At 39.3% G+C, this 26,327-nt stretch overlaps 1 protein-coding gene across 5 annotated transcripts in view; it reads right to left on the bottom strand.

The window, feature by feature from the left end:
- KLKB1 (kallikrein B1) overlaps positions 1–26,279 on the bottom strand; it is a 35,972-nt gene extending 9,693 nt beyond the window's left edge. The window contains exons 1-7 of one of the 5 annotated variants that reach the window (XM_058436994.1): positions 13,952–15,800; positions 13,290–13,348; positions 11,464–11,582; positions 9,287–9,449; positions 7,522–7,628; positions 4,920–5,079; positions 3,515–3,624 (exon numbers count right to left, since the gene is read on the bottom strand). In XM_058436994.1, the coding sequence (XP_058292977.1) occupies positions 3,515–3,624; positions 4,920–5,079; positions 7,522–7,628; positions 9,287–9,449; positions 11,464–11,521 (598 nt within the window). In that variant the 5' untranslated portion in view covers positions 11,522–11,582; positions 13,290–13,348; positions 13,952–15,800. Of the gene's footprint in view, positions 1–3,514; positions 3,625–4,919; positions 5,080–7,521; positions 7,629–8,109; positions 8,140–9,286; positions 9,450–11,463; positions 11,583–12,554; positions 12,578–13,289; positions 13,349–13,951; positions 15,802–26,114 lie in introns of those variants that run through there. The other 4 variants (XM_032149056.2, XM_032149055.2, XM_032149059.2 and 1 more) reach the window with 4 other exon arrangements.
- Positions 26,280–26,327: the final 48 nt, after the last annotated feature.

Raw genomic sequence — 26,327 nt, 5'->3', positions numbered from 1 at the left:
ACAATAAAAAAGACAATAACAAGTGTTGTTAAGGTTGCAGAGAGATTGAAGCCCTCAGTTGTTACTGGTAAGAATGTAAAATTGTGTAGTCAAAAACAGTTTGGCAACTCATCAAAAAGTTAAACATGGAGTTACCCTATGATCCAGCAATTTTAATCTTAAGTACATACATAAGAGAATTTAAAATGCATGCCTACACAAAAACTGTTGTCCGTAGAAGCATTATTCATAAGAGGCAAAAAAAAAAAAATCCAGAAACAACTCAAATGTTCATCAAACTAAGTATATAAACAAAATATGTTTTATTCATACAATAGAATATTATTTAGTCCTAAATAGGAACAAAGTACTGATATATGCTAGAATACGAATGAGCCTTGAAAACATGCCAGGTGAAAAAAGCTAGATGCAAAATGTGCTGCACTGCATGATTCCATTTATGTAAAACGTCCCGAAGAGTCAAGTCCACAGACATAGAAAGTAGATTAGTGGTTGCCAGGGGATTGGAGGAGTAGGGAATGGAGAAACGCGGCCAATGCATACAGCCTTTCTTTCGTGGTAATAAAAAGGTTCTGGAACTAGATAGTGGTGATTGTTGTGCAATCAGGTGGATATACTAAAAGCCACTGAGTTGTACACTTTCAAAGGGTTAATTTTATGTTATCTAAATTATATATCAAAAATTTTAAATCTACTATGAAAAAACAATATATGCTATATTAAAATACCAAACTTGATAGAAGGGATTCACGTAAGAGACACATTATTTATATACATAAGAATTAAATTTTCTTGATATTTTCAGCAGTTTCATAGTGATTCTCAAACATCCTTCAAGTCTTCTTATAAAGTGCTATTAAGCCCCATCTTTTCCAATGTGTATGTATGATTCTAAGAACTTTACATTTATCCATGTTACATGTCAGGCCTCTGGGCCCAAGCCTGCACATAGACATCCAGATGGCCTGAAGTAACTGAAGAATCACAAAAGAAGTGAAAATGGCCGGTTCCTGCCTTAACTGATGACACTACCTTGTGAAATTCCTTCTCCTGGCTCAGAAGTTCCCCCACTGAGCACCTTGTGACCTCCACCCCTGCCCGCCAAAGAACAACCCCCTTTGACTGTAATTTTCCACTACCTACCCAAATCCTATAAAATGTCCCCACCCCATCTCCCTTCACTGACTCTCTTTTCGGACTCAACCTGCCTGCACCCAGGTGATTAAAAAGCTTTATTGCTCACACAAAGCCTGTTTGGTGGTCTCTTCACACGGACACACATGACATTAAATATATGCAATACTGCAGCCCAATGTCCTAACCTGTTAAAATTGTTTTTACTTTGCTTTTCCTATCTAATATGTTGGGCACTATTTATGGATATTTTGGCCAAGCAACCAGTTGATTTCTAGGACATTCTCTATTTCAACTATGCCATCTGGTTAGCCTCCAAACAGAAACCGTGATGTTGCTTCCCCTAATTGCAATTTTATCAACTAGCTTCATTTATCAGACTTTCTTCCCCAGAGGTGATAAAAATAAAAAAAAATTTTTTTTCCAGTTTATGTTCTCCTCCTTTTGGCTGGAAAATATGTTTACCATCTGAATTGATAAATTAATAAGTCACATGGTAGGAATTTTCCATGTCAGAGTTGCAAATGGTTTTGTTAAATTAACTGAGGAAACGTGGTTACCCTGACATGGCTCAAGATCTATGCAGGAAGATGGACCACAAGAGAAGGAAATCTGTAAATACAATGAATTCATATGCGTTGAGAGGCAGGAGGCTTTAAAACACCATTAAATCCATTAAAAAAACAAAAGGGGGAGTGAGCACTGTGAAATCTGTGTGACCCAAGGGTCAAGTTCTGGTTCAGCTCATCAGCTATGTGACTCCTGAGCGCCTTCACTTCTACCCTCCTTCTAGGAGCCTTAGGGGTTTTGTTTGTAAAATTAGGAAAATCCTTGGTGAAACTAAGGACAAGTCTGTAGTGATGACTACAGATCATCCCTAACTTATGAATCTCATTTGGGCAGTTAGGACAGGAGACAGCCCTACTCTAGGTTTAGGAGGCGTGTGGTTACTGGGCGTTCCCTGAGGAATGGGGACCACGTACGTACTCAGTGAAAAGCCATGTCCTTAGCAGCTTAAAACACTGCCTGAAACAGCCAGATTTTTATCAGTCTGTAAAGGCCATTTGATCAGATTAAATCACACGTGAACTCACTGCAATTTAACAAGAAAGCAAGTACACAGATGAGCCACCCAGGGTGCTCTCCCAGGTGTGGACAGCAGCCGTGACAGCCCAGAGCCACAGCATGAGCTTGCCTGTTCCCTGGGTAAGTGCAGCAAATCCTTCCAGCAACAGGGCTGGGTACAGAATGGAGCATGTTTGCATCGAGTCCTGCCTCCCGGCAGCCTTCAAAAACTCTCCCGGAAAAAAATAATATAAATGTTAAAATTAAATCACCAGTGCACATGAACCTGGCACACACCATGGAGAAGGTGTGCTGTCGCAAAGAGGAGACAGGAAAATAGACACCTTGTAACCAACCTTCCCAGTCTTCCACAGGGAAATCCTAGCCCAGCACCCAGTACAGGGCCAGGCACAGAGCCAGCACCCAGTACTGCAGAGAACTGGCCGTAAGGGATTTGCTTTTAGTAACATCTTGTCATTAACATCCTGATATGCTACATGAGGTGGAATGTCATGGCACTTTTCTGGATAATTCCATTGAAATTACCTTTTTGTGTGAAACAACAGAGTTTTATTTCCCTACCCCGGTAGAGTCATTTCACTAGATAGCGACACAACCAAGGAATGACCTTACAGTTTTGGTACTGTACCTCTAACTATAACAATATCACCGTACCTATAACTATAACAATATCAGTGCCTATAACTATAACAATATCACTGTACCTATAACTATAACAATATCACTGTACCTATAACTATAACAATATCACTGTACCTATAACTATAACAATATCACTGTGCTAGTTTCCTATAACTGCTGCTCTAGGGGCATAACCACAAACTTAGTAGTTAAAAACAACACAAATTCATTATCTTACCGTTCTAGAGACTCGGTCTTACTGGGCTAAAATCAAGACATCAGCAGGGCTTGTTCCTCCAGGACGCTCCACAGGGAAACTGTTTCCTCACCCTTTTCAACTTCTAGAGGCCACCTGCATTCCTTGGCTCATGGACCTTCATCTTCAAAGCCAGCAGTGTAACACCTTCAAACCTCTCTGGCTCTGACCCTTCTGCCTCTCTCTTTTTCTTATTAGCCTTGTGAGCACTCAACCCTGTGAGTACATTGGGCCCATCCAGAAAATCCAGAGTAAACTCCCCATCCATCAAAGCCCTTAACTGAATCCCATTGACAGAAACGCTTAATTGCCAGCTATGGGAACACACGCGCAGGTCCCAGGGCTCAGCACAGGGACGTCTCTGGGGGCTCTTATTCTGCCTACTACAATCACAAAGTGAAGTAGTCCTACAATTACCAATTTCTGAAAGGGCACAGGGCTTCAGTGAGAATCCAGATTCCACGTTACTCAGCACCTTTATAGCGGTAGGTGTTCCTCCGGGACTGTACTTTAATACGCAATTGTTCCTGAACGGGAAGAAAAGAGGTTACTTTGCTTCCTGCACTTTGAGGTGCAGGGAGCAGTGCAGGTAACAGTTAGTATTCAGATGGACAGTGGAAAAACAAAGACCCTGATAATGAGTGGGTTAGGGGTTTGCATTATTAATCAAATGGACATCCTTCCCCTCGCAAAGGGGTAAAGGGAGAGTTAGGGTGAGAATGAGGTGGGAGACACCGTGATGCTAAACCCTCATTCTGTAAGCAAGGCCTATGTGTGGGGCAAACGGAACTTCAGGAAAAATGACACCAAAATTCGCTTCAGGAAAGCGAAAAATGACACAGACTTTCAGAAAATGACTTCAGGAAAAATGACACCAAAAGTGAGTAGAGCGTGGAGTGATGGACAGTAGAGACTGGGAAGGTGATAGAGAGGTGGGAAGGTGGTGGGTAATGAAAAATTGCTTAGTGGGTACAATGTACTTGACTCCAGTGATGGATATACCAAAAGCCCAGACTTTACCACTGTAAAATACATCAAAGTAACAAAATGACACTTGTACCCCATACATCTATGCAAATAAAAATAAGATTTAAAAATAAGGAAAAAAAAATCACAAGTTAATATCAAATTGTGATTAGCTCTATGAATGAAATAAACAGAGCTGAGTGTGACTTAAAAGAGAATGCTCAGAAATGGCCTTTTGGAGGGGATGGTATTTGAGGAAAGACCTGAAAGAATCAGCTTTGGAGAAGTAGGAGAAGAGGATGCCAGGCTTTGAAGATGCGGTACAATTACATGCCAGGGGAAAAGAGTAGAGAAACAAATGAAATTAAATGAATTAGTTGATTAAAAAATGAAGGGCAAGGCGTGGTGGCTCATGCCTGTAATCCCAGTGCTTTGGGAGGCCGAGATGGGTGGATCACGAGATCAGGAGTTTGAGACCAGCCTGACCAACATAGTAAAACTCCGTCTCTACTAAAAATACAAAAATTAGCAAGGCATGGTGGCGGACGCCTGTAATCCCAGCTACTCGGGAGGCTGAGGCAGGAGAATTGCTTGAACCCGGGAAGCGGAGGTTGCAGTGAGTTGAGATTGCGCCACTGCACTCTAGCCTGGGCGACAGAGCGAGACTCCATCTCAATAAATAAATAAATAAATACATACATACATACATACATAAAATAGAGTAAGTAAATGAGGAAAATGGCTAGGAGTAAAAGCCCTGTTTGCTTTTTAGTTTGGGAACAAAAGAGGTTATGAAGAACACAGTGAAATCCTGGAGGCACCAATACAAAGAACAAACACCTTCAACTGTACTCACCGGTACTCTGCATTGTGAAATGTTTGCGTGGCATATGAAAAGAATTGGCAGCGAATGTTATTGGTGCACCTTTTTTGGCATTCTTCAACACTGCTAACCTTCGATACATTAAAATTGACTCCTCTCATATCAATTCCTTTATAAATGTCTCGGTGGCAAGCTGTACAAGAAAAACACATGGAGCAAATACAGTCCATTTTCTTTCTAGAGGTAGACTAGATACCCACCACCATGTGGGCTGGTAGTTTAGAAGGATAATAGCCCAGTTTTGGCAACTGCTATATTAATTAAGGGATTTAAAATTTTTATTGTGTCCATAAATTATCGAACTCTGCTTGAAGTAAATACAATCCAGTATTTTCCCTAAAGCACTAGCTTTGAAATTGGGTTACTTCACTTCTTAAACTGCACGATGCATGCAGCAATGCAGGCAAATTTCACATTGAAATTATCAGTGAGCCGTGGGAAATAAACATGGCAATAATAATGAGGACACTGATAATGTGTGCTGAGGTTTGCATTATTAAAGAAACTGATGTGCCTTTGACCTTTTGCATTGAATGAAGGAGGTTCTCTATCTCCCAGTGTTATTTCTCTGCTTTCGACTTCTCCTGTCTGATTACAAATTGCATCTGGATCAATCATTACAAAATGTGGAAAGTTGTTGTTTACACATGGTGAAACCACTTTCATTCTTGCTTTAAAATAGTGTTAACTTCTATTTAAGCACCCTTTTCATTGAGATTTGTCTTACATGCAAAAGATACAGATAATTCTTTTCACAGACAGTGAAGCAAAATTAGGCTCTTTTTTTGAAAAAGATTCAAATTTCTTGGTTAGACTTTTGGTTAAGGAAGTAATGTAACCAGAAGTATAAACTGTATACTTTTTTAAAGTTTTATTCCCCAAGATTATGTGGAATAAACCATAATCTACTATAGATAACTTTCCACTCCTAAGAAGTATGGTTGAAGTCATAAAACTAAATTTAAGGGTGGGAAAGACAGAAAATATACAAACTGTCAGGAAAACTATACGACAGTATGTTGAGTTGGGCAGGGAGGTGGATTATTCACTGTGGTTCTTAAACACAGGAATTTGAAGATTGTGGAAATGAAGTCTCTTTCCTATTTTTCTGCATGTGAGAAAAGAATAGGCTAAGAGTTGGGATGGGACTCTTACAAATAAAAACTTTTTAAGTGTTCATATGAAAGCTCTAAATGCTTTTGACTAGAATTGTTCTCGAGTGTAGAGATTTTATGTACTTGGGAACAATTTTTCACTTTAAGATGATGAAGTTAGGAAAAAACATTAAAAGCAAGCTAAGTGAGTAACACTGAGTTTTAGAATACGTTAACAATAACAGGAATATTGAGAAAGGCACAATATTACTTTTTCTTTAAATTTCGCTACAAGATACAACAATCGGAAATAGCACTTACTCGAGTAACTTATACCAAATTAGATTAACATACAAATTGATCTTTTAAAATAGGAAATGTACTCCACCTCAGGTAGACTACACCTATTATACTGGCTAAGTCAGGCCCAGATTTATAAGGAAGGCATTGCCGTCCTTTGATAACTGGTTAAAATGCAAACAGCAGGCTCAAAGTGTGTATGTAGTGAAGGGGTGGTATCAGTGAGGGAGGAAAGGATGACAAATTTAAAAACATCTGAAATTTGAACCTACAAAATTAATTGTGCATAATGAAAATAAAATAGTAATGATATATAGTCATATGTAGAATAACGGCACAGTTATTTTAAGATTCTGACAACCCATCAGTTGAATCTTTTCAGCACTTTTCACTTTCTGATCAGTCCCAGTCATGTTTGAGAAATAGTTCATTTGTCTTAAATTTATTAGGATAGTGTTGGAAACTGTTTCCCAAGACATCAGTAGCTTCAGATGTTAGAATCAAAGTTCTCTAGCATCCTAGTCCTCAAGTTTCCTTTAAGAAGTATTATTCTTAACAAGATCTGCAGAATTCAGCTCTTCAATTTGGGCCTAATGGTATATCACAGTTTCTTGATGTCAGCACTGTTGACATTTTGGGCCAGAAAATTATTTGCTGTGGACGACTGCCCTGTGTCCTGTAGAATGTTGGGCAGCATTCAAACATTCTGGCCTCTACTTAGTAAATGCTAATAGCATCCTCCCTAGTTGTAGCCACCAAAAATGTCTCCGGACATTGTTAAATGTCCCCTAATGGAAGATACAAAATCACTGCTGGTTGAGAATCACTGATATAAAAATTACCCTCAAGTGAACCTGAGAGAGATGTTACCTAGTGTTTTCTTAACAATTCGTATCTGGAAACAAGGAGACACGATTATTTGGATTCATTTTCTGTAAATCTTACACTTGAGTGCTAACCTCATAAATAATAGAGGCTCATTAAGTATGTGTTGATTGATAAAGACAATAGAAGTGTCCAGATGAATATGGGTCCCTCTTTTGTGTCCAGAATACTGCCCCATCTCCTATCTTTATGAGTGATGCCTTCCAAAAGGCTGTGGCAGTACGAACTTTGAGCAAAAGCTGTTCTAAGGGAGATCCAATATTAACTCAAATGTAGCTAAGAAATTCACAACTTACCACTTATTTGATGACCACATTGCTTTAAGGAATGTCCAGAAATTGCACCTGTTCGACGTACTTTTGGCAGGGTTCCTGTAACACTATCCTTCAAGAAGCAACCAAACCTGTTTTAAAAGTAGCTTTACTTAGAAAGTAGAAAAATAAACATACATTGAGGAAATGTCTAGCATTTTCTATACACTAACAAATAAAACCAGGAACAAGGAAAATAATATAGCTTCCCCAATACTTGCTGGAAAGGACACTCTTAGAGGTAATTTTATAACATCCCCATAATATCTAACTTCAGCATTGCGTTTTCTTTACACTGTCATTTTTTAAGTACAGGAAGTCAACCATATTAAAGCATTAATGATTTTTCCTGTGTTCTTAAACTTTCAGGCAACTATGTCCTCGATTGGTAATTATTTTTGCAAGTACTTTCATTTACTTAAAAAGTTAACTTAGTGATAAGAGCTGGATCTGTATATCGTGTTCATCTTGCTTATTAACTCCTTGTAGTCTGTACTTAATGGAAGACTTCCCTCTGTCTTCAATGTCAACCTTCATGTTAATTTCATTATTTATAAGAATTCTAGAACCTACCTCTACTTTTAATATGATGATCCTCACATACAATCTGGGTTTTCTCTACAAGTTTAACATGTAGGATCAGAGAATGACTGTCCAATTTCTAGTTCATAAACTCACATACAGTGAAGATGAGAAAACAGTTATGAATATGGAAATGGGAACAACAAAGAAAACCTTATTCTAGATATTAATCAAAATGAAAAAACATTAAGATGAAAACTGTGGCTCATGATTAATAAGCATCTCTCTGACCTAATAAAAATTGTAATTACGGCTGAGTGCGGTGGCTCACGCCTGTAATCCCAGCACATTAGGAGGTGGAGGCAGGCAGATCACAAGGTCAGGAGTTCAAGGCCAGCCTGGCCAATGTGGTGAAACCCCGTCTCTACTAAAAATACAAAAATTAGCTAGACGTGGTGGTGCGTGCCTGTAATCCCAGCTACTTGGGAGTCTGAGGCAGGAGAATCGTTTGAACCTGGGAGGTGGAAGTTGCAGTGAGCCGAGATCATGCCACTGCACTCCAGCCTGGGCTACAAAGCGAGACTCCATCTCAAAAAAAAATTTGTAAGTACTGTTTTTCCAATACTTTTACAAATTTCCAGTTAATACATATTCACACAAGCACAAGCACACATACACACACACATACCATACATAGCATCATGCTGTAGGTGCCCAAACTGGCTCACTTTAGGCACCATTTAGATCTGTCCTGTCCCAAAATCACAAGTTCTAGATCTTTCTCAATTATATTCTCAGCAAAATGCTTGTCTTATGTTATTTTCTTCAGACTGTGCTATCCACTAATGTGATCATGGGTCACACAGTTAATTCTGTTTCTTCATTCAGATGTAATGTTCACCTGTTAGACTTTTTCTTGAGACAGTCTCTTAGCCTAGTGATATTCAAGCATTTTGAGGCTTTGAATAGAAAATGACTAGCTTCTACTACTTTAAATAAACACAGTGATTGTTTAAAATGTAGATTTCTAGTCCCAAGAAACTTTGGTTCAGCACATCTGGGTTGTGGCCTAGGAATCTGCGTTTCGAAGAACCACTTGAAGGGATTTTGCTGAGGCTGGTCCTTGAACCCCGTTTGAGAAACAACTCTCAGTTATACTACACCTTTTTGCATAAAACTGATTCAGTTTTGAAAATGCCTTCTCCAATAATGAAATACCAACTTTTACCTTTTCTCCATGTCATCGATTGAACTTGCTGGAAGAAAACTGAATAGCAAACACCTCGGGTGGAAAGTGCACATCATCTGGCAGTGCTGGGTGTTTGGGGTGTACATGGAAGCTACATCTCCACCTCTGAAGAAGGTGTTTTCATATAGTTGAGTCAGACATCCTGGGATAGAACCATTAAAATTAATTTGGGATAATTCAAATAATAATTTTAATAAAAAGATATCTGCTTTCTTAACTTCTCCCACTGACTACTCAAAGACCTGTATAATATAACTAATTATGCTGAGAAAATAAAATACATCAAGGCAACTATTTGAACAATGTATAGTGTTATTTAATTTTCTGGGTACTTCTATATAAAAAATTGGCTTATTTTCATTAAATTGCACAATAATTTTGCACATAAATTCCCCACAATAAAATAAAATCCTAACTTAGGTTTTCCCTGCTGCCTGACATGCTATGAAAATATCATGCCTTAAAAAGAATAATATTTGCTCTATTTTCAAAACACTTTTGTAACAAACACCTCCACCAACTTCTCACAATTCTGTAAGGGAAGTTAGAGGCAGGCTTTATTATCTGCATCTGGATTATGTTTTTTAAAAGAAAGTTAAATAACTGAATCTCAGGGCACACTTGCCCAAGATCCACACAGTTAGTCAAAGTCCTGTGACAGTCATCCAGCCCTGACTCCCAATCCTGTGTCCTTTTTTAGCATGCAATGCTAAATATTATTCCTCATCTCAGTATGATTCAAGCAAACTGACAATATTTTTTACTCATTTTTAAGACAGTTTAAACAAATACATGCATATGCTAAATTGAACATAAATTTTGAACTATTTGCTGTTTGGAATTATTCCCAGCTCTAGAATACACTGCACCCCACATAATAGAGAATTAGGTGTCTTTACTGGCTTTAATTTGTAAATTGGGATTTACCTGGAAAGACTCTGTTCAAAGTGTGCTTCATAAGCTTTCCTGTTCAGGTAGCACATTCATTTCAGTCATCAACTGACCATTAACCATGGCTATTCCAATGACAACCTGGCCATTCCCTGGGGCAGTAGTTACTCTTCAATTTAAATAGTACCTATTTTTATTGCCCTTGAGGGAATGGGCAGCTTAGACCACGTGCATTTTATTAAGCACTGGAGACTGCCATCTTCTCTGCACTATCCTACCCCCTGGGGATTCTGGCCCTGAGCCCCATTATGACCATCCAACACAGCAAGACTGCTTCTCTCCCTCTCAGAGGTGTGGCCAAGATGACCACCTCTTGGGTAAGGTTTATATTTGGAAAGAGCACAGATCTCTTCAAGGAAGCTTTTGGGAATACAAGTGTATTGCCTAGATTTCACATATGCACAAAACATGGAGGAGTTGGTTTACTGACAATACTAGTTACAAAAAGGCCTATTTTTTTCAGACAGTTGGTGGTTTTGACTGACTCATAATTATCAAGCAGTCACTCCTCTTCCAGCCCCCAGTTCACAAGCAAGGATGCACACAATGGCAGGTCCTGGTCCAGAGCTTCTCATTCTGCAACTGAGCCTCTGTGAACTGCCATGTGACAGTCAGGGAAGGGAGTGACCAGAAAGACACCAACTTTGTTGCTGAATGGAAAGAAACTTCTAGTAGGTGTTCTTGCTTATCCTCATAAGTTGGTGATCATGATGATAATGATGATCATGACAATGACAGCTGTGTCTGTGCTGTATTTTGGAGCATATGTAAAGTACTATTATAGAATTTATCTCATAATGATGGTGGCTTTCAAAGCTTTTACATGGGCCCCCATGTCCATGGACTTTGGGCAGGTTATTCAGGCTTAACAATTCCATAAACAATAATGAGAAGAAAAGTACTCTAATTTTAAAGAATTAGATGACAAATATGAAAAGATAATTTACAAAAGAAATAGAAGTGATAAGTATATGAAAATGGGAGGAATCACAATATAGGCAAGTTAAAACAACTAGAAGCCATTTTATCCATGAGATTAGCAAAAAACAAAAAATTAAATAACCAGTGTTTGTATACTGGTTTTGATTGCAAACGACAGAAAACCTAGTACAAAGTGACTTGAAAACAAATGAAATCTATTGGTTCAGGACCCAAAAAGCCCACGGTGAATCTGGCTTAAAAAGTAACTGGACATTGTGCTCAACTGATAGCATCAGTGGACGATATGTCTCCTTCTGCTAGCTCCAGTCGTGGTGTTACCATTACTCTCAAGCTCCATGTAGTAGCAAAATAGCACCAACAACTCAGGCCTCTGTATTCTCTTCTGTTTCAAGTCAAATTGGAAAAAGAAAAAAGTAAGAGTCTTATTTCTAGATGTCTAAACAAAAGCTTCGTTGCAAGACGTTGGCTCTGATTGGGTCACTGCAGCCAGGAGGATGTGTGCACTTCCTGGTTCAGCAGAAGAATCAGAGTCACCAGAACCACATGGACCAAAACTGAGAGGCAGTAGCTCTGCAGAAATAAATTAGGACTCTGTTTCCAGAAAGATAAATATGTCAGGATGCAAAGCAACAGAAGCCTGTTGGAGTTGGCCTTAGTGGGGTAAATGAGCACTCTTATTACCTGGCAGAAAAAGTCAACTATGGAGTAACCTTTCTGAAAGATAATTTCATGATGCCACACCATAAAACCTTCAAAAATATTCATACCTTTGAATCTAGTATTTTTATTTTAAAAAATGTATTCTACAGAAATAACTGAATAAGTGCATAAGAATGTGCACACAAAAATACCATAAAAAGACAAGAATAGCAAGCTCCAAAAAATATTACTTATTTGCACCAAAAGATAGCTGTAAGTGGAAAATGCAAGTCAAAGAGTGTCCATAGTTAATAACTCTTTTTTGTGAAATGCGCAAATAGGCATATGTAGAAAAATATCTGAAAGACTAAACAAAAGATGTTTAACGATGACTGTTTCTGAATTTGGGGCCTACATTCAATATGTAGTTTCTAATTTTTTGCCTATTTACATCCCTAATTTTCCTAGCCATAATCATGATTTATTTTGCCAAAAAAAAAGAAAAAAACGAAAAATCCCCTGGAGTTGGCCGTGGTTCCCAGTGTCTCTGGCTTATGCTCCTTCTCAGCTCTCAGTGGCTTTGCACATGGGTTTGTAAACTACGGTTTAGAAGAGCAATCAGGGTTGAGGGACAGACACAGGGGAGTTGTGATTTAGGGGGAATAAAAGCCTTTTCTCCTGGAAAAAAAAGTCTCTTTATGAATGTAAACCTTACCTATGGATGTTTATTGTAGCCATACATCTGAGAGGAAAGTTAAATACTCATTGTTGTGTGGCCCTGTTAAGTCACCATAGACCCAGAATCATGCCTTGTGGGGACACAGAGAAAAATCCCTCTACAATGATTAATGAAATGTCCAGAATCATTTTTATTCTCCAAAAATTAATGAAATTAATAGAGAAATGAGATCGAAATCTGGTGTTGAAAGCTATTTACCTAGAACTATCCAAATGCCTGGTTTGCTAAGTTAAATTTAAACCAGGTACCTTCATTTTTGAAATGGTTCCCTAGCGGTCCAGAGTAAAACTATGTATCGTGTACCTAACAGATACTTGGATTGGACCTAGACACTGTAAAATGCCTAGCATTCTTTTGAATTTTCAGATAAAGTTTAATTTTTTAATGTTGATAATCAAAATAGAGGACTATTTTTTTGTTTCGAGTTTTGCTTTGCAGAATGTCATCTGCGAACAGAAGTTTTTGTTAACACAAGTCCCAACACATTCCTACTTCTGAGCTCCTTCCTCTGGTCTGCAACCTATGTCTAGAGCAATATATCTGGCAAGTGGTCCTTGTTCTGAAACATTAGATAGACACGTGTCCTGAATCATCAGGAACTATCTCCATCCCCGAAGCTTTATGTTCAATAGCTTTCTCCAGGGGTGGTGCCACTTGCTGGGCTACTCCTGTCTTAGCCTGAATTCCATGTTTTATAGATAATTCACTTACCACAGGAAACTGTAGCAAACAAGGAAATGAAATAAGTTGCTTGCTTGAATAAAATCATTCTAAAAAAGAAAACAATACATAACTCTGCTGGTTTTAGACCACATTTAACATAAATCTTAATTTAAGGTGATTTAGATTTTTTTGTAAATGTCTGAATTGCAAGACAAAGCACACAATTACTGGTATAGAAAACAAGGGTTTTTTTTGTACATTTGTGTCTAGAGAGTTGGAAAATTTATAATGCTTCCCAAGACACAAATTGAGACCTCCAGACTACTGTTGTGTTTATTGTTGATTGGCCAACTCTGTGGCTACTAATGTTGGAAAGGGAATTGGTAGAGAGAGAGTAAACAATTATGAAACCTCTTGATTTGGCAAAAATAAAATTAATAAATAATGGCAATAATGTCAGTCCAAAAATCCCTAAGTAAAGAAAACCTCTGAAAATATTAAAGCCCATTTAAAAATTTTAAATCAATCAAATATTCTTTCTGATTTAAAATCATCTTACATTTAAATATTTCCACATAAAGGAACATTATCTATACTCTCTCTCCTCAGGAAATTAGAATATAAATGACTAATTTTCTCATAAAGTAAAAAATTATACTTTAAAAATTATAGTTTATTTGGAAACAATCAGAATAATAGAAATTTGCTACCTGAAAACAATTGCTTCTTGGAGGTGAGTCTCTTGTCACTTAAAAATGAACGGTCTTCAAGCTGTTCTAATGTGGCACTGCAGGCAATATTTTGCTTGGCTTCAATATTGACTTTGGGTTTCTGCCAACAGTTTCAACTTTTTGTCCTGTCAACATATTCCATGAACATCCTATCCGTGTTCAGCTGTTAAGTATATTAACTATTTCAGGGAGTGATGTCAGCAAGAATAGGAATAGGAGTTTGTCAGAACAGGAGTTTCTAGCGCTCATCCCTTGCAAAAACATCAATTTGAACAAGTAACTATGCACGAAAATAACTTCACTAGAGCTAAGGAATCAGGTGAGAGGTTATACTACCTGGTTGCAGCACAGAAATAAGAAAAGACACATTGAAGTGTACAGGAAGGGCAATTTCACATTACCAATGTCACCCCACCTTCAAGCCTGGGCAGCACAGTATGGAGAGAGATACCCTCTTGCATGGAGGAGGGGCAGTTAAGATAGCGCCCAACTTCACCACAGATCCCAAGCACCAAGCCCACTCCAGTAAACCCCAGCACCAGGATTCAGGCCTGCCACAGACCAGACTGGCCTCTGTGGCCTTAGCCCCATGCTCACCCCAGACCAGGTCAGCCCCTGGGGCTTCAGACTCCAAGATGGCCACAGAAGACCTAGACTTCAGGCCTGTTCCAGCTCTAGCCTGGCCCCCAAGACTCTAGCCTCCACATTAGCCCCAGCAACCGAAGGCTCCAAGTTGGTACCCATGGGCCTAGAATCCAGGCCATCCCCTGCAGATCCAGCACCAGGTCAGCCTCCAGAGATCTTGATCCACGCTGGGCCATGTGGACCCAGATGCTGGGCTCACCCCAGTGGACCTTGGTCCTAGGACAGCCTGAATAAACTCAGGAACAGGCCTATCCCCATGAACTCAGGTGCCAGGTGATCCCTATGTTAGGCTGGCCCCTGCAGACTCAGGCTTAGGGCTCATTTCAGTGCCAAGTCAGCCCCCAAGGATCCATGCTTCAAACCAGTCCTTGTGCACAGAATACAGACAACCACAGTGAATGAACCCAGAATCCAGCCCTGCCCACCTTAGAACTCCAGCAGAAATCCTGTGCATAGACCCCAACAGACAGTCCACCCACAATCTCTGGTCAATCTGACTAGTGAATGGCTTTCTCTGCTGAAGCTAGTACGTAAAGACTGAAATAGGTGCCTACTTCAATGCAAGGCCACATTGATCACAAATAATCAGGGAAACAAGAAACCACCAAAGGAAGGAAATAAAGCAGCAGGAGGTGACCCTAAAGAAATGGAGATCTATACTGCATGACAAAGAGTTAAAAACAATTGCCTTAAGAAAGCTCAATGAGCTACAAAACAATATGGATAGACAGTAAACAAAATCAGGAAAAGAATACATGAGCAAAATTAGAAGTTCAACAAAAAGATAGATAGGAACCATAAAAAAGAACCAAACAGAAATTCTGGAGCTGAAGAACAAAATGACTGAAGTGAAAAAATTCACAAACAGCTTCAGCAGCAGACTACATTGAGCAGGAGAAAGAATCAGCATGCTCAGATACAGGTCATTTGAAATTACCGAGTCAGAGTAATAAAAGGAATGATAAAAATTGCAGAAAGCTGACAAGACTTATAGGACACTGTTAAGAAAACTAAAAAGTCAGGAAACAACAGGTGCTGGAGAGGATGTGGTGAAATAGGAACACTTTTACACTGTTGGTGGGACTGTAAACTAGTTCAACCATTGTGGAAGTCAGTGTGGCGATTCCTCAGGGATCTAGAACTAGAAATACCATTTGACCCAGCCATCCCATTACTGGGTATATACCCAAAGGATTATAAATCATGCTGCTATAAAGACACATGCACACGTATGTTTATTGCGGCACTATTCACAATAGCAAAGACTTGGAACCAACCCAAATGTCCAACAACGATAGACTGGATTAAGAAAATGTGGCACATATACACCATGGAATACTATGCAGCCATAAAAAATGATGAGTTCATGTCCTTTGTAGGGACATGGATGAAACTGGAAAACATCATTCTCAGTAAACTATCGCAAGGACAAAAAAACCAAACACCGCATGTTCTCACTCATAGGTGGGAATTGAACAATGAGAACACATGGACACAGGAAGGGGAACATCACACACCAGGGACTGTTGTGGGGTGGGGGGAGGGGGGAGGGACAGCATCAGGAGATATACCTAATGCTAAATAACGAGTTAATGGGTGCAGCAAAACAACATGGCACATGGATACATATGTAACAAACCTGCACATTGTGCACATGTACCCTAAAACCTAAAGTATAATAATAATAAAAAAAAAGAAAACTAATGTGCATTATAAGAGTTCCAGAAGAAGTAGAGAAAGAGAAAGTTGCAGAAAGTTATTTTAAAAAATAAGAATAGAAAACTCTCAAAATTTGGAGAAATAAATGAAATAAACATTCAGATTTATGAAGCTCAAAAGAACTCCAATTAGATTAAATATAAAGAGATCCTCAGCTGGGCGCAGTGGCTCACGTCTGTAATCCCAGCACTTTGGGAGGCCGAGATGGGTGGATCATGAGGTCAGGAGATCGAGACCATCCTGGCTAACATGGTGAAACCCCGTCTCTACTAAAAATACAAAAAAAAATTAGCCAGGCGTAGTGGTGGGCGCCTGTAGTCTCAGCTACTCCAGAGGCTGAGACAGGAGAATGGCGTGAACCCAGGAAGTGGAGCTTGCAGTGAGCCGAGACAGCGCCACTGCACTCCAGCCTGGACGACAGAGCAAGACTCCATCTAAAAAAAAAAAAAAAAAAAAAGAGAGAGAGAGATCCTCACCATGACAAAGAGAGAATTTTCAAAGAAGCAAGAGAAAAGCAATTCTTCACATACAAGGGAAGCTTCATAAGATTATCTGTGGATTTCTCAGCAGAAATCATGTAGGCCAAGAGAGAGTGGGATGATATATTCAAAGTATTGAAAGTACAAAACCTGGCAACCAAGAATATAATATCAGGCAAAGCTGTCCTTCAGAAAGGAAGGAGAGAAAAAGAATTTCCCAGATGTATTAGTCCAGTTTCACACTGCTGTAAAGATACTACCTGAGACTGGGTAATTTATAAACAAAAGAGGTTTAACTGGCTCACAGTTACCCATGGCTGGGGAGGCCTCAGGAGACTTATAATCATGATGGAAGGCAGAGGGGAAGCAGACACCTTCTTCACAAGGTGATAGGAGAGAGAGAGTGTGTATGTGTGGGGGAAACAGCCACTTTTAAATCCCTTGCTATCATGAGATCACAGCACAGGGGAAACCACCCCCATGATCCAATCACCTGTCACCAGGCCCCTCCCATGTAATCCCATGTGGGGACTACAATTCAAGACGAGATTTGGGTGGGGACACAGAGCCGAACCATATCATTCTTCCCCTGGCCTTTCCCAAATCTCATGTCCTTTTCAGATTTCAAACCAATGATGTCTTTCCAACAGTCCCCCAAAGTCTTAACTCATTCCACAGTAACCCAAAAGTCCAAGTCCAAAGTCTCGTCTGAGACAAGGCAAGTCCCTTCCCTCAATGAGCCTTTAAAATAAAAAGCAAGTTAGTTACTTCCAAAATACAATGGGGGTACAGGAATTGGGTAAATGTTCCCATTCCAAATGGGAGAAATTGGCCAAAATAAAGGGGCCACAGGTCCCAAGCACGTGCAAAACCTAGCAGGGAAGTCATTAAATTTTAAAGCTCCAAAATAATCTCCTTTGAGCCCCTGTCTCAAATCCAGGGCATGCTGATGCAAGGGGTGGGCTGTTAAGGCCTTGGGCAGCTCTGCCCCTGTGGCTTTGCAGGGTACAGCCCCTACGGCTGCCTTCATGGGCTGGCACTGAGTGCCTGCAACTTTCCAGTCAGTGGATCTACCATTCTGGGGTCTGCAAGATGGGGGAACTCTTTTCACAGCTCCACTGGGCAGTGCTCCAGTGGGGACTCTCTGTGTGGGCTCCAACCCCACATTTCACCTCTGCATTGCCCTAATAGAGGTTCTCCATGAGGGCTGGGTCCCTGTAGCAGGCTTCTGCCTGGACAGCCAGGTGTTTCCACACATCCTGTGAAATCCAGGCAGAGGATCCCAAAGCTCAACTCTTGTTTTCTGTGCACTCGCAGGCCCAAGAGCACATGGAAGCCACCAAGGCTTGGGGCTTGCACCCTTGAAGCACCAGCCTGAGCTATGGACCCTTTTAGTCACAGCTGGAGCTGGACTGGCTGGGGCACAGGGCACCAAGTCCCAAGGCTGCACAGAGCAGCGGGGCCCATGAAACCATTTTTCCCTCCTAGGCCTCTGGGCTTGTAATGGGAGGGGCTGCCTTGAAGACCTCTGAAATGCCCTGGAGACATTTTCCCCATTGTTTGGCAATTAACATTCAGCTCCTGGTTACTTATGTAAATTTCTGCAGCCGGCTTGAATTTCTCCTTGGAAAATTGGTTTTTCTTTTCTACCACATGGTCAGGCTGCAAAATTTCCACACTTTTATGCTTTGCTTCCCTTTTAAACATAAATTCCAATTTCATACCATCTCTTTGTGAATGCATATGACTTGACTGTATGCTTTCAGAAAAAGCCAGGTTATATCTTGAATGCTTTTCTGCTTAGAAATTTATTGACAGATACCCTAAATCATCTCTCTCAAGTTCAAAATTCCACAGATCTCTAGGGCAGGGGCAAAATGCTGCCAGTCTCTGCTAAACATAGCAAGAATGACCTTTGCTCCAGTTCCCAATAGTTCCTCGTCTCCATCTGAGACCACCTCAGCCTGGGCTTCATTGCCAATATGACTATCAGCATTTTGGTCAAAACCATTCAACAAGTCTCTAGGAAGTTTCAAACTTTCCCACATCTTCCTATCTTCTTCTGAGTCCTCCAAACTGTTCCAACCTCTGCCTGTTACCTGGTTTCAAAGTTGCCTTCACATTTTCAGGTTATCTTTATAGCAGTACCTCACCCTGCCAGTACCAATTATCTGTATTGTTTATTTTCACACTGCTAAAAGATATCACCTGAGACTGGGTAATTTATAAACGAAAGAGGTCTAAATGACTCACAGTTCCTCATGGCTGAGGAGGCCTCAGAAAACTTACAATTATGGTGGAAGGTGAAGGAGAAGCAGGTACCTTCTTCACAAGGCAGCAGGAGAGAGACAGAGAGCATGTGCACAGGGGTAACTGCCACTTTTAAACCATCAGATCTCATGAGAACACCCTCAGTATCATGAGAACATAATGGGAGAAAACACCTCATGATCCAATCATCTCCCAACAGGTCCCTCCTTTGACACCTGGAGATTGCAATTTGAAATGCGATTTGGGTGGAAGTTCAGAGCCAAATCATATCACCAGACAAATAGAAGCTGTGGGATTTCAATACCATTAAACCTGCCTTACAAAAAATGCTAAAGGGAATTCTCAAGTTTTAACAAAAGGACACTAACTAACATGAAAACATATGAAAGAATAAAAATCTATTAAAGGTATTCTTATACAGTCAAATACAGAATACTCCAATACTGTTATTGTGCAACAGTCACTTTTAACTCTAGTATAAAAGTTAAAAAACAAAAGTATTAACAAATAATTATAACTACAACAATTTGCTAATGAATACACAACATACAAAAGATATAAACTATGGCACAAGTAATAAAATGTGGGAGGAGGAGAAGTTAAAATACAGTATTTTTAAATGCAGTCGAAGTTGTTACCAGATTAAAATAGATGGTTATAATTATGAAATATTTTACGTAAACCTCATGATAACCACAAAGAAAGTCTGTAATAGATATACAAAACATAAAGAGAAAGGAACCAAAGCAAAGCAAATTGCTCCAAAAAAGTTATTAAGTCACAAAGGAAGACAGTGAGACAAGAAGAAGCAACAAAGGAGCTATAAAACAATCAGAAAACAATTAACAACATGATAGTAGTAGGCCTTTACCTACCAATAATTACTTTAGATGCAAATGTATTAAATTATCCAATCAAAAGACAGAGTGGATGACTGAATAAAAAACAAGATCTAACTATAAGCTGCCTGTAAGAGACTAACTTTAGCTTTAAGGACAGACACAAGCTGGAAGTGAAGGGGTGAAAAAGAGATTGCATTCACATGATAACCAAAAGAAAGCAGAGGTGGCTATCCTTATAACAGACGAGATAGAGTTTAAGTCAAATACTGTCACAAGAGACACAGAAGGTCATTATATAATGGTAAAAGGGTCAATTCATTAAGAGGATATAACAATTGTAAATACATATGTACCCAACATCAGTGCATCTAAATCTATAAAGCAAATATTAACATAACTAAAGGAGAAATAAATAGCAACATGCTTTCAACAATGAATAGATCACCTAGACAGAAAATCAAAAAGGAAACTGTGGATTTCAAAATGCTATAAACCAATAGACCTAACAGACATGTGCAGAACGTTCCTTCCAAAAGCAGCAGAATGCACATTCTTTTTAAGTGCACATAGAACATTCTCCAGGATAGGTTATATGTTAGGCCATGAAAAACATCTTAACAAATTTAAGGACTGAAATCATATCAAGCATCTTTTCCAACCATAATGACATAAAAGTAGAGTTCAATAACAGAAGGAAAAATGGAAAATTCACAAATATGTGAAAATTAACATACTCCTGAACAACCAATGAGTCAAAGAAGAAATCAAAAGGAAAATCAAAAAATATCTTGAGGAAAATGAAGAGAAACAAAATTTGTGGCATTGAAAATTTATGGGATGCAGCAAAAGCAGTTCTAAGAAGGAAATTTATAGTGATAAATGCCTACCTTAAGAAAATGGAAAGATCTGAAATATCCTAACTTTACACCTGAAGCAATAAGAAAGTAAAAAAAAAAAACTAAGTCCAAAGACAGAGGAAGAAAGAAAATAATAAAGATCAGAGCAGAGATAAATGAAATAGAGACTAGAAAAACAACAGAAAAGGTCAATGACACTGTTATTGTTTTTAAAAAGATAAATCAAGAAATCTTTAGCCTAATTAGGAGAAAAAGAAAAAAAACTCAAATAAAATTATAAATGAAGGAGGAAACATTACAATGGATACCACAGAAATACAGAAAATTGTGAGACTACTATGAAAAACAGTATATCAACAAATTAAATAACACAGAAGAAATAGACAAATTCCTAGGAACATACAACCTACCAAGACTGAATCAGGAAGAAATAGAAAATCTGAACAGGCTAATAATGAGTAAGCAGATTGAATCAGAAATAAAAACTCTCAACTAAGAAAAGCTCAAGACCTGATGTCTTCACTGGTGAAGTCTATAAACATTTAAAGAAGAATTAACACCAATCCTTCTCAAACTCTTTCAAATAATTGAAAAGGAGGAAACACTTCCAATCTCATTTAATGAGGCCAGCATTACTTTGATAGCAGAGCCAAACAAGGACATCACAAGAAAATAAAATTAAAATTATAGATCAATATTCCTGATGAACATAGATCCAAAAATCCTGAAGAAATTATTAGCCAGACTAAATTCAACAACACATTAAAAGGATCATGATCAACTGAGCCTGGGATGCAAGGATGGTTCAACATATGCAACTCAATAAATGCTATATACCACATTCACAAAATGAAGGATAAAAATCATATGATCATCTGAAGAGAGGCACTTACAACTACATGCAGCATCTAAAAAAGTCAAAGTCATGGCAACAGAGAGTAGAATGGTGATAGCCAGCATGTGGGGAATGCCAGCTATGGGGTGGTTTTGGTCAAAGGGTCCAAAGTTTCAATTATGCAGTGTGAATAGGTTGGAGGATCTAATGCACGACATTGTTTCATATCATCCTGAAGCAGCTGTACCGATAGAACAGTGGAATGTCCACTTGAAGTCACAATTACAATGCCAACTAGGGGACAATACTTTGCATGGCTGGGGCAAAATTCTCCAGAAGGCTATGCATGCTCTGAATCAATGTCCAATATATGGCACTGTTTCTCCCATAGCCAGGATTCACAGGTCTAGGAATCAAGGGGCAGAAGTGGAAGTGGCACCACTCACCATCACCCCTAGCGATCCAGTAGCAAAATTTTTGCTTCCTGTTCCCAAGACATTACTTTCTGCTTGCCTAGAGGTGTTAGTTTCAGAGGGAAAAATGCTGCCACCAGAAGACACAACAAGGATTCCACTAAACTGGAAGTTAAGATTGCCACCTGGACACTTTGAGCTCCTTTTACCTCTAAGTCAAGAGGCTAAGAAGGGAGTTGCAGTGTTGGCTGGGGTGATTGACCTGGACTATCAAGATAAAGTTAGTCTACTACTCCACAATGGAGGTAAGGAAGAGTATGCGAAGAATACAGGAGATCCCTTCAGGCAACTCTTAGTATTACCATGCCCTGTGATTAAGGTCAATGGGAAACTACAACAGTCCAATCCAGGCAGTGCTACATAGGGCCCAGACCCCTTAGGAATGAATGTTTGGGTCACTCCACCAGGTAAAAAACCACAACCTGCTGAGATGCTTGCTGAAGGCAAAAGGAATACAGAATGGGTAGTAGAAGAAGGTAGTCATCAATACCAGCTATGCCCATGTAATCAGCTGCAGAAATGAGGACTGAAATTATCATATTTCCTCCTTATTTTGTTAGGAATGTGTTTGTGTATGCATACACTTGTACTAAGGAAGTATCTTCATTTTATTTCCTTTCTTTTTCCTTTATCGTGTGACATAAGATTTATTTACTTCAAATCAGCATTTAAATGTTAACTTTATGTAATGGCATTTGGGTTAGGGATTGGTACATTTCTGGTTGTACGAAGGATGGCTGTATTATGTATTACCTAACATAATTATGATCTTATTATTGTTTTTATTTGAAGATTATATATGACTTCAGGAGATGCGTGTGGGTTCAAGCAGACAAGGGGTGGACTTGTGATGGTTAATATTGAGTGTCGGCTTGACTGGATTGAAGGATGCAAAGTATTGTTCCTGGATGTGTCTGTGAGGGTGTTGCCAAAGGAGATTAATATTTGAGTCAGTTGACTGGGAGAGGCAGACCCACCCTCAATCTGGGTAGGCAACATCTAATCAGCCACCAGCAGGGCTAGGATAAAAGCAGGCAGAGGAACATGGAAGGACTAGACTGGCTAAGTCTTCTGGCCCTCATCTTTCTCCTGTGCTGGATGTTTCCTGCCTTTGAACATTGTACTCCAAGTTCTTCAGCTTTTGGACTCTTGGAGTTACACTGGTGGTTTGCCAGGGGCTCTTGGACCTTCAACCACAGACTGAAGGCTGCACTGTCGACTTTCTTGCTTTTGAGGTTTTGGGACTTGGACTGGCTTCCTTGCTCCTCAGCCTGCAGGCGGACTATTGTGGGACTTCACCGTGTGATCGTGTGAGTCAATACTCTTTAATAAACTCCCCTTTATATGTACATCTATCCTATTAGTTCTTTCCTTCTAGAGAACCCTGACTAATGCAAACATGGTGACTATAGTTCATAATACTGTATCATATACATGGACTTCGCTAGAGAATAGATCTGATGGGTTCTCAGCACACACACATACACACACAAATGATAACTATGTTAAATAATGGACATGTTAATTAGCTTGACTATGGTAATCATTTCACAATGTACCTGTATATCAAAACACTATGTTGTACACAGTAGATATATATAATTTTTATTTGTAAATGATACATCAAAAAAGGTAGAAAAATGCTGCACTCGAAAGGACCCTAATTTCCTTTTAGGGTCACACAATTTATGCACAGGTTTCCATTTTAAAAAACGCTTATAACGTTCCCAGTTATTTGGTGGCGTGTAGTTGAAACCTCATGTAACTGAACTTTTTTTTATTCGAGTTGCTTGCAGGCACAGTGAATAATGGATGGGTATGGATAACTCCTCCTAAAGCGATACTTTAGCAAATGATATCTATACCTTCCTACACCCTACCAAAGAATCACGTAACACGGAAATCTTAGATGTGGAAGGGACTGGCTTGATGTTTAGGTCCTATTCTCACCCAATTCAGGAAATGCAATATATCAGGCTTGACAAACCACAGTTCACAGACCACATTTGGCTTTGCACCTGTTTTTGTAAATAAAGTTTTATTGAAACACAGCCATGGCCATTCATTCACTTGCTGTCTATGCCTGCTTTCTCCTTACAATGGCAGAGTTAAGAAGTTGCTACAGAGGCAGCATGGCCTCAAAAGCCAAGAAGATTTACTATCTGACTCTACAGATAAGGTTGGCTGAAACCTGCTGGGTAACACTTCTGACATAGACTTTAGACTTTCCTGTCAAAATACTTCGACTGAGGAGAAACTGGTTTCCTAAGCAGCCTGCTCCAACTCAGGGAGCTCTATTTTAATTTTATTTTATTTCAGAGCTCAGGGAGCTCTATTTTAATTTTATTTTTAAGAAAAGAAAAAACTTCCTGTATACTGAAATACAACTCCTTGCAACTTCTATCTTTCATTCCTAGATTTACGTACTAGACCCACACAATACAATTTATTCTTTTTCTGCTTTTAAAATATTTAAAGACCACAATGGCTTGCCCACTAAATCTCCTTTGTTTTCTATTCTTTGAAATTACAGTATATCATCTTGATTAGTAAATTGGAGTTTTTGGAGTTAATTCTTAAATAAATACTTTATGTATATTACTGGCATGCAGAACTGTATTTATTAGAAATGTAGGATAATGTTGCCAATAAAATATTTTCTGGTGAGAATGAAGTAGCATATTATAAATATGCATGTTGCGCTGTCCTTTAGATTTAGGATATCAAGTGGTGCAGCAGTAGTCAACAAATCTCTCTACTTTGTGCAGTAGAAAAGAGTTTAAATTTTAGATTTCATCTGCTACCAGGCTCAGCAGAAAAACAAAACAAAAACAAAAACAAACAAAGAAAAACAATTGGGACAAAAGCACCCTGCCTTCAAATCACAGCGGAAACCCTCAGGGTTTGTTTCTCTAAAAGGTGAGATTACAGACTTTTAACCTATTTAAATATGCTTCTGTGTTTAGTTTGGAGTTTTCTTACAGTGAAACATGTTACATTCTAGTAACACAATAAAACTAAAAAAACCTCTGTAGATTCAGGTGAACCAAATCAGAACTAAATTGAAAAGAGGCATGGTAAGTAGAATTCTAAAAAGTTCTCCCAAATCTCCCACTCAAATCCTGGGGACAGTGAATAAAACGAGGTATCACATCTGCCCATGATTATGTTACATGAGAAAAGCAATTCTGCAGATGAGGTTAAGATGACTGAACACTTGGCTTTGTGCTAATCAAAATGGAGTCAATCAGAGTGGGCCGAATCTTATCACGTGAGCCCATTAAAAGCAGAGTTTTCCTCTGCGGTCAGCATAAGGAGATGTCAGAGAGAGTCAGAGCGTTAAGAGGGATTGACAGCAGGGAAGTGCCCCAGCGCTGGCTTTGAGATGGGTCACGGGGCAGGACCTGAGAGTCATCTCTGGACAAGAGCCAAAAAGAACATGGGGATTTCACCCCTACCATCCCAAAGCACTGAATATTCCAACAAACTGCACATGCTTGAAAGAGGATTTTTCTCCAGAACCTCCCCTTAGACACGTTCCAGGATGGAGCCCTCTCCACCTCCCCTTGTCCCAGATCCCCACGTGACTCACTTCAATCAGACCACTGCTCAAACATCACCTCCCCAGGATGCCATCCTCCAGCAAGCATCGCATCCGAAAAGGCACCTTCCATCTCTTCCACCTCCTGTCTCTTTACCATTGTCTTTCTGCGTAATGATTCTCACTCCCTGCCATTCTGTTACCTCCTTGTCCATTTCTCTGTTGTTTTTCAGATGCCCACTGTCTGTAACACCTTGCTGGTAGGATTGGGGATTGCTTGCCGTCTTTCCCCAATTCCCTGAATAGCACTTGGCAGACTTTTATGAATGAAAGAGTAAAATGATAAATAAATACGCACATGAATAAGGAATGAAATATTTTTTAAAAACAAGAGATTGAGAACAGGAAGGTTCCTTTACCCACAGTTGTGGACCATCTCATGCTCACATGAGAGTCACAATCACACACGTAAGCTATTACCTGCCAGTCTTAGATGACACTGAAAATGATTGCTGGATGAATTGATTGGTCCTTGTTCTGCTGAATGCCCTTTGGTGGGAGCAAATGTCGTCTTAAGGTTCTGTCCAATTGCATCATACGAGACACTGCAGTCCTTGCCTTTCCAGAACAGCATTGCTTTTGGTAGTAATAAACCAACACTGGCTACAACATCAAGCATTATTGATGGGAGTC

This window comes from Hylobates moloch, unplaced genomic scaffold, assembly GCF_009828535.3.
Source record: "Hylobates moloch isolate HMO894 unplaced genomic scaffold, HMol_V3 SCAFFOLD_3, whole genome shotgun sequence".
Classification (NCBI taxonomy): Eukaryota; Metazoa; Chordata; class Mammalia; order Primates; family Hylobatidae; genus Hylobates; species Hylobates moloch.
This window is presented reverse-complemented; position numbering and strand designations above follow the sequence as displayed.